Source organism: Mesoplodon mirus, assembly GCF_964341445.2.
Source record: "Mesoplodon mirus genome assembly, chromosome: 16".
In the NCBI taxonomy this organism is placed as follows: Eukaryota; Metazoa; Chordata; class Mammalia; order Artiodactyla; family Ziphiidae; genus Mesoplodon; species Mesoplodon mirus.
In genome coordinates, this window is record NC_138992.1 from 2,625,549 (window position 1) to 2,637,890 (window position 12,342).

Consider the following 12,342-nt stretch of genomic DNA (forward strand, 5'->3'; position numbering starts at 1 on the left):
CTCTCACCAGCACCTTTGGACAAAAGTGCCCAGACACAGGTGGCTTCCTAATTCATCATAATCTAAGATTTCCCCTCGATCCCTCACCAGCCAGTCTCAAAGAATCAGCCACTCTTTGCATTTGAAAAACCACAGAAAGTTCAAAAGCCCAAACCACCCTGCCCACCCCCCACAGCAGCCGCTGCAGTCCCTGCATTTCGTCATGGATTCTGGCGTCTCCTGGGGACGGCAGCCGCCCTAACGCTCTGCGCCTCACAGCCAGCACACCCCGTCTCCAGACTCACACGCAACAATCTCCAGGTCAGCTCCCAGGGAGTGTGGATGCCGCCCGGCCCTGGGAAGGGGGCGGTGATGGGAAGGGCATGGAATTGTGCGGCATGATGGAAAGGTTCTAGATCCAGACTGAGGAAGGGGCGACCAGGTACACGCCTTGGTCAAAACTCTGCACACGCTATACTTAAAATGGGTGCATTCTGTTATATGTAAATCCCACTCTAAAAAGCCGATTAAAAAAATCAGAGCTGGCCAAAGGATCAGAAGAAACCACGCTAAAACAAACTTTTAGAAAAGCTAAAACACTGAATAAAATATTAACAGATGCTGGAAACACTTGAGTTGAAAAAGACTTTAGATACAGAAAAGGGCGAAGGATCGACTATACACACGCACACAAACCCCACACACCTCTTACCTGTTTGTAAAACTGCTGGTCCCCTGGAGCTCTTGTCTTGAGAAACTCTTCACTATTGAACACCCTATGTTCATAATTTAAGTGATTCTTCACTTCCCTGATGAAGAAAGATAGTCTAAGTGTTGAAATATTTTTAAATACATGAAAAACACATTGCTGTTAGCAGAAAAACAGTAACAAGAAACACACACTTTGAAAAGCCCTGTCTGTAGGAACAGTATTCTGAGCGCTGAGGGACACGGTTTGGATGTATTCTGTGGTGGGGCTTTCTCGTCACTTCAAGCACAGCTTTCCTCCAACTGGAATGAAGCTCAGGGCTGGGGGGTGTCAGTCTTCTTCGAGCCCCCTAGCTCCTTATGCAAATGAAGACGCAATCATCCATAATTGTTCATACAAATAAAACTGAGTTCAGGGTGGTGACACAGGAAGGGCACCCAGACTCTGAGCACTGACCCAGCTCGGCCGCCAGCCTGACCCTTGCTGGCCACTTCCCCATCCTACACCGTGGGGACTTGGGCACATGACCCCCTGACCTACCGTGATAGCCTACCAATAGATCAGTAATCCTACAGGGCATATTCAGGACGTAGCACGTTCGATGTTTTCCTTCTCTTGTGAGGGAAAAAATTACTTCATATTTTCTTTTTAATGAACTAAACTCATCAAGTTTGCAGAGTATTAAAAAAAAAACCCTTCATGAAAGATTTCATATTAAAAGAACAAAAGGAAAACTACATTTCTACAACCACACAAATTATACTGCTCTGAGCAAAGAGCTAATACAACCCATCTATAACATGACATCCCATTTTTCCCTAATAAATCATTTGCTTACATAAATATAGACAGCAAAAGAATACAACCATTAAAATATTGATTTTGAAAGAATCACACTGAGTGTCAAGTCGGCCAGCTCTGGTCTAAAGACCCCTCCCAGGCAGGGTCTGTGCAGGTCAGAAGGGGACCTGGTGTCGCCACCTTCCCTGCTACACGACCCAGGAGAGGGGGGGTGAGGGGGAGAGAGGGGGGTAGGGAGAGAGGGAGAGCGAGGGAGAGAGGGAGAGGGAGAGGGAGAGGGAGAGGGAGAGAGAGAGAGAGAGGGAGAGGGGGGGAGGGAGAGAGAGGGAGGGGGAGGGGGAGGGAGGGAGGGAGAGAGAGAGAGAAAGAGAGGGGGAGGGGGAGAGAGGGGGAGGGAGAGAGGGGGAGGGGGAGAGAAGAGGCTGCAAGACAAAGCAGAGAAGAGAGAGTGAGAAGAAAGAAAAGGCCTGAAGGCTTTGCCACCAGTAACTTCTTCACAAAGGTGTGGTATAAATGTAGGCGTATATTTATCATTACGTTCCTTAAATGAGTGCACATTTAGGGCAGCAATAGGCACTCGACGCCTGCACTGTGTCACACTGAAGTAAACACACCGCACTGTCCATTTAACTGATTCAGTTCAAGGGTTAGTTCCCAACAGCACACAATAGATGCTGGTGGTGACAGTGATGGGAAGAAAGAACAGTTTCTAACGGGGGCCAGTCCTGGGTGCTCCAGCCTGGGCTCTGCTTTGGGCGGGCTTCCTTCCCGAAATGATCCGTCTGTCCCCCTACCCAGGTCGGACCATCCAAGGTGGTCATTCGCAAGAGCGACGAGGGGGTGGCGAGGCCCCAGGCGGGGTAAACACACTCCCAGGGATCCTCCTGGAGGCAGGGGCCTCTCTCCCATCAATCCTGGATTTCAGCCCCTGAGCTTTGCGGCCGTGGCCACTGTGGAACTGGGAGCTGGCTGGGGACCAGGTTACAGACACTGGAGATGCCTTAAGTACCTGAAGATGCAGACAAGCAGCTGCAGGGTGATCTGCTGGATCTGGCTGTTGAGCCGCTGCTGCCAGGCCCGCCTGCAGGCTCGCCCCGCGTTCAGGTCTGTGCTGGCGCAGAGGTGAGCCAGGTCCAGCTCATGGTGCATCTGAAGGCTCTGGACCCTGGAAAGGAGCAGAGAGAGGCTGACCACAGCCCGGGCTGGGTCACGTGACTGACTGCTGCTTCCCGGCCAGAGAGAACCCTCCAGGAAGAGGTAAGTTAACACTCTCAGGACACTCAGACTCTCTATCAATAACTGGCGGGGGAGGCTGTCATTACAAATACATCCCTGCTGGGAGTTTATTCACCTCCCAGCACAAACGGCTCATTAGCACAGAATTCACGGAGGCCTCGTCTTTGGACCACGCACGTCTTTACACAAGCTGAGTGTCCTGTCCTCCTGTGCAGACACCTGCCCTTCCACGACAGCCAAAGGGTTTCCAGGGGGTCTGGGAGGGACGGCGCAGCTTCCCTGCCCGGGCAGGCGTGGGGGCACGAGGCACGGCCACTTACTTGTCCACAGGTTCTCAGGGACGGGGGCTCACAGCGGTTTTCATCACACAAGATCCTGGCCTCCCCAACACTGCCCAAGGCTGCACTTTTACATGAGACTTTGGACACCAAGGAGCAAGTCTGAGGCTTTAAAGATGCAAAGTAAACCCACCCAACAGTATCCAAAGGTCAGGTGGGGCAGAGGGGACCCAGCGGACACACACTCTGATCACGATGAGGAAGACGGCGCGGCAGTGGGCGGCCAGGCACGGGGGCGTCTCAGGGAAGAAGCACGCTGCTGCCCCTTGTGCCTCCCGGCAAACACCGAGCGTGGGCGCTCATCACCCCGGACCCCGTGGGGAGGCCCACTGCCACGGCCCAGATCACGATCCCAGAGCCCTTCACAGACGAGCCACCGACCACGCACGGGTTAGTTCACATTTATAAACAGCCCCCCACGGTGAGCCTGAGGCTCCACGTCCCACTGTCTGGGGGCCTGGCCAAGCGAGAATCCAACCCCCAGGTATGTTCTAGAATTCTAACAATAACGTGAGGGCAGAGGTAAGATCCCACCTTACTGGGGATGCGCCACCCAAGCACACTCTTGAGAAGCTGCGCCCAACGCTGGCAAACACCAGTCCTGAAAAGTCACCCTCTGCCAGTCCGGGGACTGTGGACTTCGCTTATCAGTAAGTGACTCGATGATGAGGAATGTGGGCTTCACCTTCGGAGTTCACGCAGGGAGACGCTCCCACCCGGACCCCTGGCTGGGCCCCCTGAGCACTGCCCGCCAGCCACACAGGACTCCACACCCCGAGCCTGGACTCAGCTTGGGGAGTTTTATAAATTTTTTGAAGATGGTAGGGACAATAATGAAGATGGCACTCCCATGTACTTTGTACAAACCATCCAGATAGAAGGAATCATTGATACCAAGGTGTTATAGGCTGAATTGTATCCCCCCAAATTCCTAGGTTGGAGTCCTAACCCCCAGCACCTCAGAGTGTGACTGTGGAGATGGGGCCTTTAAGGAGGTAATTAAGTTAAAATGAGGTCACAAGGGTGGACCTAATCCAATATGACTGGTGTCCTTATGAGAGGAGATTGGAACACGGACACCCACAGAGGGAGGACCACGTGAGGACACAGGGAGAAGACAGTCATCTACACACCAGAAAGAGAGGCCTCAGGGGAAGCAACTCTGCCAACACCTTGACCTCAGACTTCCGGCCTCCAGGACTGGGAGACAATAAACGTCTGTTGCTTAGGTGGTGTTTGTTACTGCAGCGCTCGCTGACTAATACACAGGTAAGAGGCAGAAATGAGAACAGCCGAGTCAGGGAGCCAACACAGAACCACCCGTTCCTTCCCCTCCACTCGGGCTTCAGCTCTTCCCGCATCCGACCTCCAGCAGACAAAGTAAAAGGAAACAGTCGGCACTGGTAAAAGACGGGCTGCGTCACCAGCTCCTGCGTCACCAGAGCAGCAGAGTCCAGCTCCTTGACGACAGCCGGGAGCACCTGCTGCACCGGCCCCCCGCCCCACGCCCTCCATGGGTCCCACCACGAGCTTCATGCCAGGCCTGCCTGAAGTCCACACACGAGCTGGAGGACTAAAAGCAGGATCTCTCCCACCACCATTTGATTCGATTCCAAAGGGGGAAATGTCCTCCGCGGGTCCACCTGAGGGAGCCCTGGCTGTGCCCCGACCCACCTGCCCCAGATGCACCTTCGTCCCAGCGTAAATGGTAATCACACCTCCTTTCATCCCCCTGAAAGAAGTACATGGGACAGTCCCCGCCAGGCCTCTCCCATCACCACAGAGGCCACAGGGCCTGCAGAGCCTACAACCGTTAGTATCTGCCCTTTTTGGAAAAAGTTTGTCTTGCCCGATCTCAGCCAATGAAGCGCAGTCGTAGAGACAGAAAAACCACAAAGAGCCACAAAACAGGTATGAAAAAAAAGAGCACTAAGAGAGCGCTGGGGTGGTGGGGTGAAAGGGGAAGACAGCTTCCTGCCCAGGGAAGGACGGCGGGTCATGGCCCTCAGGGGCCCCCGGCCGACAGTGCCATGGGGCAGAGGCCACATCTGCTTGCTCATCATATACAGACTCTGCCCAATGCGCTGGATACATATCTGGTGAGTGGATAAATAAATGAAGGAAGGAAGGAACTTGAGAGATCACAGGCGCAGAAGAGGGTCGAGAGGTGTCCCGGGGGCGTGGCCGTCCCCTGGCCTGGGGGCCATCGTTAGTATTTAGACAAGATTGGAATGAAGACAAATGCCTTTTGTTTTTAAATATTCACAAACAATTTCCAAACTACTAAATATTACATAAACCATCTGTTAATATAAGATTGGAAGAGATACTTGAAATTGGCAAATATGAACCTGAACAAGATTTTTCCAGACACCTGCTGTTCCCCCCTCACCTCTGAATAAATGTCTGTGCCGCCAGGAAGGGGATGTCAGGAACGTCAACGTCCTCATCATTGGAGTAGGTGATGCTCCCCGTGTCAATGTTTATCAGAATTAAACCATCGGCTTCCTATGAAATAAGTTTGTAAAGATCGGAGTAAGAATCTGAATTTGTTTACATCTTTGAAAACACAAAGATACACTTCGCATTCCCCAAGACCGTGTCATCGATAATTAAATTAGCATATCTAATATGCACACAAAGCCTTATAGTATCTACCAGAAAAATGCAGTGTATACCATGAGTTAGGTTAACAAGCTAATTTGATTAAAAATGCCTCTTTGAGTCAAGATTCCAACACACAAGGTCAGGCCTTCACCCACCCTTGTGCAAACACTCCATGTACCACTTCAGGGAGCCTGGAGAGAACATTCCAGAGCCCCAGTGGGAGCACTCCGACATTCAACACTCAGGGTGCCCGCTGAGCTGCCCAGCCAGCCCTGCCCGCCGCCCCCCTCCCCCCCACCCAGGACCAGAGCACAGGTGGGTCCTGGGCTCGGGGATCCCACACACTTAAGAGTTCTTGAGATGTGTGGATGGCTTACTTGTTAAGTCTCATCTGTGATAAAACACACAAATAATGAGTCACACTCCTGAGTTCTACACAACTGTCCCAGGAACAGGACGCCAGAATCCTCCCCAGCTTTCGGGCTGGGCCGGCCTCTCAACACGCATTTCATGGCACGTAAAATATGCACAAACATGTCTCCCAGAGCAGAGTGCTAAACCAGCAGGGGACAGGCCACGCTCGTGAGCGCAAACACTGAGCTTTTACGAGGACCCCTTCCGAGCTCCGAGCACATCGAGAAGACATCCAAACCTCAGAACACTTTCAGTCAAGACCTGCGGCTTCGCCCTAAAAACCCCCCAGAACAGGTGAACCGCTAGAACGACTTCCTCTGTGACTGCAGACTGGCATCAAGTAAACATGTCTGCAAGTTTCCCTCCTGAAGCGGCTGAAACAAGACAGTTTTTCCCCTAATGACTAAAAAAAGAAACACAACTTTGAACTGCAAACTATGCCTATTTTTTCCTCATTTGCAAGGGTGACGTTTTTCCATTCCTTCCATGAGGTCTGAATGGCCTTTTCCCACAGTGTGTTTGTCCCCTGGTGAGTCATAGCTTCTGCCAACAACACAGGCGTCCCGGCTCCGCCCCAGGAGGGGCGCTGGGCTTGGCCAGGATTTGCTCTAAAACGCCAGGGAAAAAAGTGGATGATGGCTGCGGACAGAGAGGGGCGCACGGCACCCCTTCCACGCTTCTCTCCGCTTCTGCATACACTTAGAAATTTTCAAAATAAAAAGTTAAACAACATTGTAAATCAACTATACTCTAATGAAAAATTAAAAATAATAAAATAAGAAGTTAAATGAGAACCTACCCTGTACCAACTACCAATAAGCACAAGGAAAAGTGCTGCACATCGCTAGTCACTGGGGAAACGCACATCAAAACGACCCAGCAGGAGGATTAGAATCAAAAAGACAGAAGACAAGCATTGGGAGGAAGTGCGGAAATCGAGCTCGCCCTCTGCTGGAGGGAAGGTGTCAGGGGCAGCAGCGGGGAACGGCAGTCTGGACATTTCTCAAATGGCTAAACACAGCGCTAGCACCTGACCCGGAAATTCCTCTCCTAGGTACGTACCAAGGTAAATGAACGCATGTCCACACAAAAACTTGTACATGAGTGTTCACAGCTGCATTATTCACAGCTGTGGTCAAAACGTCGAAACAACCCCAAATGTTCTCAACTCCCAAATGGATAAACAACTGTGGCCTCTTCATTTAAGGGAATGCTACTCGGCAATAAAAATAACGTGCTGCTACACGGATGAAACTCAAAAACATGCCGCTAATTGAAAGAAGCCAGTCATAAAAGACCACGTGTTGAATGATTCCATTTACGTAAAATCCACGTATACACAACAGGCAACTCCACAGAGACAGAAAGTAGATGGTGGTCGCCAGGGTCTGGGGGGGTTGGGGGATGACTGCTAACACATGCAGCGTTTCTTTGTGGGCTGACCAAAGAGTCTAAAATTAGTCGTCACAGCTCCACCAAGTTCCTAAAGCCACTGAGTTGTATAGTTAAGTCCGGGAAACTCTGTGGTATGCAAATTGTACCTGAAAAAAAGCTGTTTTAAGAAAACCCAACCTGCTCTTCCTGCTGGCGATGTCAGTTTATCACAAACCTGAGGCATGAGCTCCCCTTTGAAATGCACCCCATCAGCACAGCAGTAAAGACTGCTGCGTTTTCAGCACTGACTGTATGCCAGCCTGCTCTATTGGCCCCCTGACGCTGCTATGATGACGTGGCCAGCACACTCCCTGTCCTTTCACGACCAGGACACTGAAGGCCTAACACCCGACACAGGTCAGCCCCCAAGCTGAATCCAGTAAACGGCCACTGGATTCAGCAAGGCCCACGGACCCCTTGGACACCGAGCAATACACTGCATGTACCTGCATTCTTCTAGGCAGTAGGTCCACGGTTTTAATGAACAACAGAGGCTTAATCAAAAAAGTGAAAATGGAAAATACGGGGTGGTAACAATGGTGGCTCCCATCCACGAAGCCCAGTCACCTGCCAGGCAGGACAGGGGACATTCCTCAGCCAGAGCCCTGGGAGGCCGAGGCCGTGCCCACTTCACAGATGAGGAGACTGAGGCTTAGCAAAGGCCAGTCAGTCACTCAGGGTCGCAGAACTAGTAAGCAGCAGAGGTGAGAGTTGAAATCGGTTCCCTCGACTCCAACGCCTGCCCTCACCTCCCTGAAAACCCTGGAAGCCACCAGAGCTGCCGTGAATTTAAGTGGCCTGAGAAGTGGCATCAGGGTGTGGCCTTGAGGACAAGGAGGTAGCAGTAGCGCCCTGTGATGGAGTGACCGCGGGCCTCTGCGCCCCCCGCACCGCAGGGCACCTCCCAGCAGCTTCCCACACGTCCCCGCAAAGCGCCCACGTGAGTTAATGCTCTGAACCCAGCGGTGGGTGCCTAACCTTGCTGACTTCTTCAAAGTGGTCCAGGTGGCAGCCCATGAGAAAGGACGTGGGCGCCATGACGAAGTCCAACATCTGCCGCGACAGGATGGGGACAAAGGTGTGCTGCCACTGCAGAGGGTGCAGGTAAGCCATGAAGCACTCAGCCACGAGCGTCAGCAGAGCCCAGCTGGACGAGAGGAACACGACGTGCTGCTCCGTCAGAAGGCAGGTCAGGATCTGGGGAGGCAACGACACCGCGAGCAAGCCGGACACACTGTGAGGGCGCCACCCAACGAGGCCGGGCGCGGGGCCGCGTCCACCCTGCTGTCCCAACTCCACTTGCCGGGACCAAAGCCACCTGACCCCAGAAAAGTGCTGCCTGCAAACAGCGTGCTCTGTGGTGAATGTCGGCTTTAAGCAACAAGATAAGTGTTCTGAGTGGTTTTGATGCCCCATTAAGCCAGTTAGCATGAGATGCTCACAGGTGTGGAAGGACGCGTACCTCTAGCACCTTCTCAGGTCTGAAGCGCAGTAAGGGCAGGTGAAGGTCCAGGTCGATGAGGGGGCTTTCGGGGTCTGCTCTCGAGGGAAATACGATCTGTAGTGGTTTCATGTTCAATATCTGCAATGACCAATTTCCATCATTAGCTCAGGGAGCTGCTCCCAGAGGAGGCGGAAGGCGCTGAAATTCACCATTTTGGCTCAGAAAGCGTCTGAGTTTAGAAAACACTTCTGGAGACTCATGCCGTCACCTTCAACGTCACAGAGAAACAAAACAGTCTAGAGATGATAAACAGAACTGCAAGGAATGTTTCACAATGAATTGAGGACTTAATGTCTTTTTCAGCCAAACTCCCTTAAACTCTTTAATTAATTAGGAAACAGTTCCTTGACAAAACAAAGATAAACGGCCTCCAGATATCCATCCCAGTGAGCACAAACTCGAAATCAAGCAGGTTCAAACTAATCTTAACCAGTATGCATTATTCTCGGTTACTACTTATTACGTATTCGCTTATATTTTCAATTTAACAGTCAAAGCTCCTTAAAGACATGGAATTCACAAAAAAATTTTAACGACACTTTATTTTTCTAAATGAGGGTATTTTAAAATGACACTTCAAATCCCACGTTCACAGGATGCCTATTATGTGTTATAGGTCGAGGCAGACGTGAAGGAGGGAGGTGCGGTCCCTCCAAGAAGGTGGAGCTGGGAACAGCAGGGTGAAGCCTCCCCTGGCCTCAGACACACAGGAGGCACTCTGCAAGGGCTCTTCCACGAGCAGATGAAGGGGTCTGAGCACGAGCAGAGCTTCAGCGAAACAGAACAGAAAGAAGCGATCGAATCTGATGACAGAGAGGCTTCCTCTAGGAAAGGCGTGAAAGGATGAGAATGGAGGGCAGCAGAGTACTGGGTCAAGAAAAAGGGCCACACGACAAAAGGCTCACTAGTCACACTTGCTTCCAGTCACCTCAGTCACTGTTCTATTTTCACGTTAAAAAACAAAACAAGAAACGAGACTGTCATTTTTGACAGTTGGGACATTTGCAAGTGCCTCCGACCAATACTTGGGGCCTCTTCGCTTTCTTGTTCCCAGTTTGGCTACAGAAGCAAGACATTAAAAATAAGGTGGGGCTTCCCTGGTGGCACAGTGGTTGAGAGTCCGCCTGCCGATGCAGGGGACACGGGTTCGTGCCCCGGTCCGGGAAGATCCCACATGCCGCGGAGCAGCTGGGCCCGTGAGCCATGGCCGCTGAGCCTGCGCGTTCGGAGCCTGTGCTCTGCAACAGGAGAGGCCACAACGGTGAGAGGCCCGTGTACCGCAAAAAAAATAAAGATAAAAAAAATAAGGTGGATTCACCTATGTGACTGATGCGTTTGTTTTAAAGCAAAACAAAACAAAATAAAGCAGAGTTAAGTATTCCAAGTTGTGATGAATTATTAACAATTATAAAGTTTATAATGAAAAACTCTCCTCAGTAGTTCAAAAAGGAAACATGTGAATGGATAAAGAAGATGTAGTACATACACACAATGGAATATTACTCAGCCATAAAAAAGAACGAAATAATGCCATTTGCAGCAACGTGGGTGGACCTAGAGATTGTCGTACTGAGTGAAGTAGGTCAGACAGAGAAAGACAAATATCATATGATGTCGCTTATATGTGGAATCTAAAAAATATGGTGCAAATGAACTTTGTAAAAACAGAAACAGAGTCACAGAGTTAGGAAACAAACTTATGGTTACCAGGGGAAAGTGGGGGGTGGGGAGGGATAAATTGGGAGATTAGGATGGACATATACACACTACTATGTGTAACACACATGACTAATAAGGACCTACCGCATAGCACAGGGAACTCTACTCAATACTCTGTAATGACCTATGCGGGAAAAGTATCTAAAAGAGTGGGTATATGTATATGTATAACACTTTGCTGTACACCTGAAACTAATACAACATTGTGAATCAACTATACTCTAATAAAAATTTTAAAAAAATAAAAATAAAAAATGACCAAATCAAAAAAAGGGAAATGTGTCAGCCAGACACCCCATTAAAGGTAAGAACCAGGACTTCCCTGGTGGCACAATGGTTAAGAATCCGCCTGTCAACGCAGGGGACACGGGTTCGAGCCCTGGTCTAGGAAGATCCCACATGGCATGGAGCAACTAAGCCCATGCGCCACAACTACTGAGCCTGCGTGTTGCAACTACTGAAGCCCAAGCACCTAGAGCCCGTGCTCTGCAACAGGAGAGGCCACTGCACCACAACGAAGAGTAGCCCCTGCTCACCGCAACTAGAGAAAGCCCACATGCAGCAACAAAGACCCAACGCAGCCAAAAAAAAAGATAAGAACCAACCACATACGTGAGTCACTCTACCAGCAACATTGCTACTGCGACGTTTCAGGTGCTGTGCTAGCAATCTCACAGCACTCAATACTCACGCTCTCTGAGGTGGGTTCTGTTATTCTACCCACTTTACAGATGAAGAAACTGAGGAGGGAGAGAGATTTTAGGTAAATACTTTGTGCATTTCAACTTGATTGGAGCCCCAGAAAAACAACAGGCTTCACACACAAAGCAACACAGAAAGTGACTTGGGAATAGTAAGAAGAAAAACATGTGTGTTTCACTGGACACACCCAATTACGCCCATCATTTGAAAAGCAAGTAACATCCGAACTTCTAGAGGGCAGAGATAAAAGCAAAGCAGGCCCGGGGACACGGGGTGCACCTAGAGCCTTTTCTGCCCTCAGGCCAGTGGTCCAGGTGGTCAGAGAGGGCTGAGTCCTCACCTCCTCACTCCCCACACTGTGGGGCCTCCCACCTCCTCCCGTCAGTACAGGTGAGAGCTGACCCCACCCAGAATTAACAGGAAGCGGCAGCTCGGGGCCCACGCACACTATTCAAGACACAAGGTGCACAGCTCAGGACTATTACCTATGACAACCTCTAACCTGACGCTGGTTTGCGGTGGGTTCTGGAAAACACTGCTGAATCAGCTCCTGCGTCAGATGAAATTGGCCTAAACACTCCCTAAAACAAATGATGACCATTATACCAACTTGGACCCAAGAGCTAATTAGACTTGTTAGTGGAGGATCCCAATGACAAGTCTGATCCAAACTCAGCCCACTGGGACAAACCATGAGCACCAACATGCACACCCTGATTGAATGAGCACTGCTGGCCGATGCTGAAACATTCTCTCATTCATTCACTGAACAGTGCTCCATGGGACAGCAGCTAAGCGCTGGACACAGTAGTAAGTCCTGGAAATGCAGTTCTGAATGTGGCCTCTGGCCTCATGCAGCTCAGAGTCTGATGGACATTAAACAAAAAACACGCACACAC

General features: G+C 50.6%; 1 protein-coding gene across 5 annotated transcripts in view; it reads right to left on the reverse strand.

Moving 5' to 3' along the window:
- The window catches only part of DENND3 (DENN domain containing 3), a 56,091-nt gene that overhangs the window by 29,074 nt on the left and 14,675 nt on the right, over positions 1-12,342 (reverse strand). For all 5 annotated transcript variants that reach the window (XM_082601669.1, XM_082601668.1, XM_082601667.1 and 2 more), the window contains exons 6-10: positions 8,981-9,100; positions 8,497-8,715; positions 5,456-5,571; positions 2,499-2,654; positions 692-788 (exon numbers count right to left, since the gene is read on the reverse strand). In XM_082601669.1, coding sequence (XP_082457795.1) covers positions 692-788; positions 2,499-2,654; positions 5,456-5,571; positions 8,497-8,715; positions 8,981-9,100 — 708 coding nt within the window. The remainder of the gene's footprint in view (positions 1-691; positions 789-2,498; positions 2,655-5,455; positions 5,572-8,496; positions 8,716-8,980; positions 9,101-12,342) is intronic.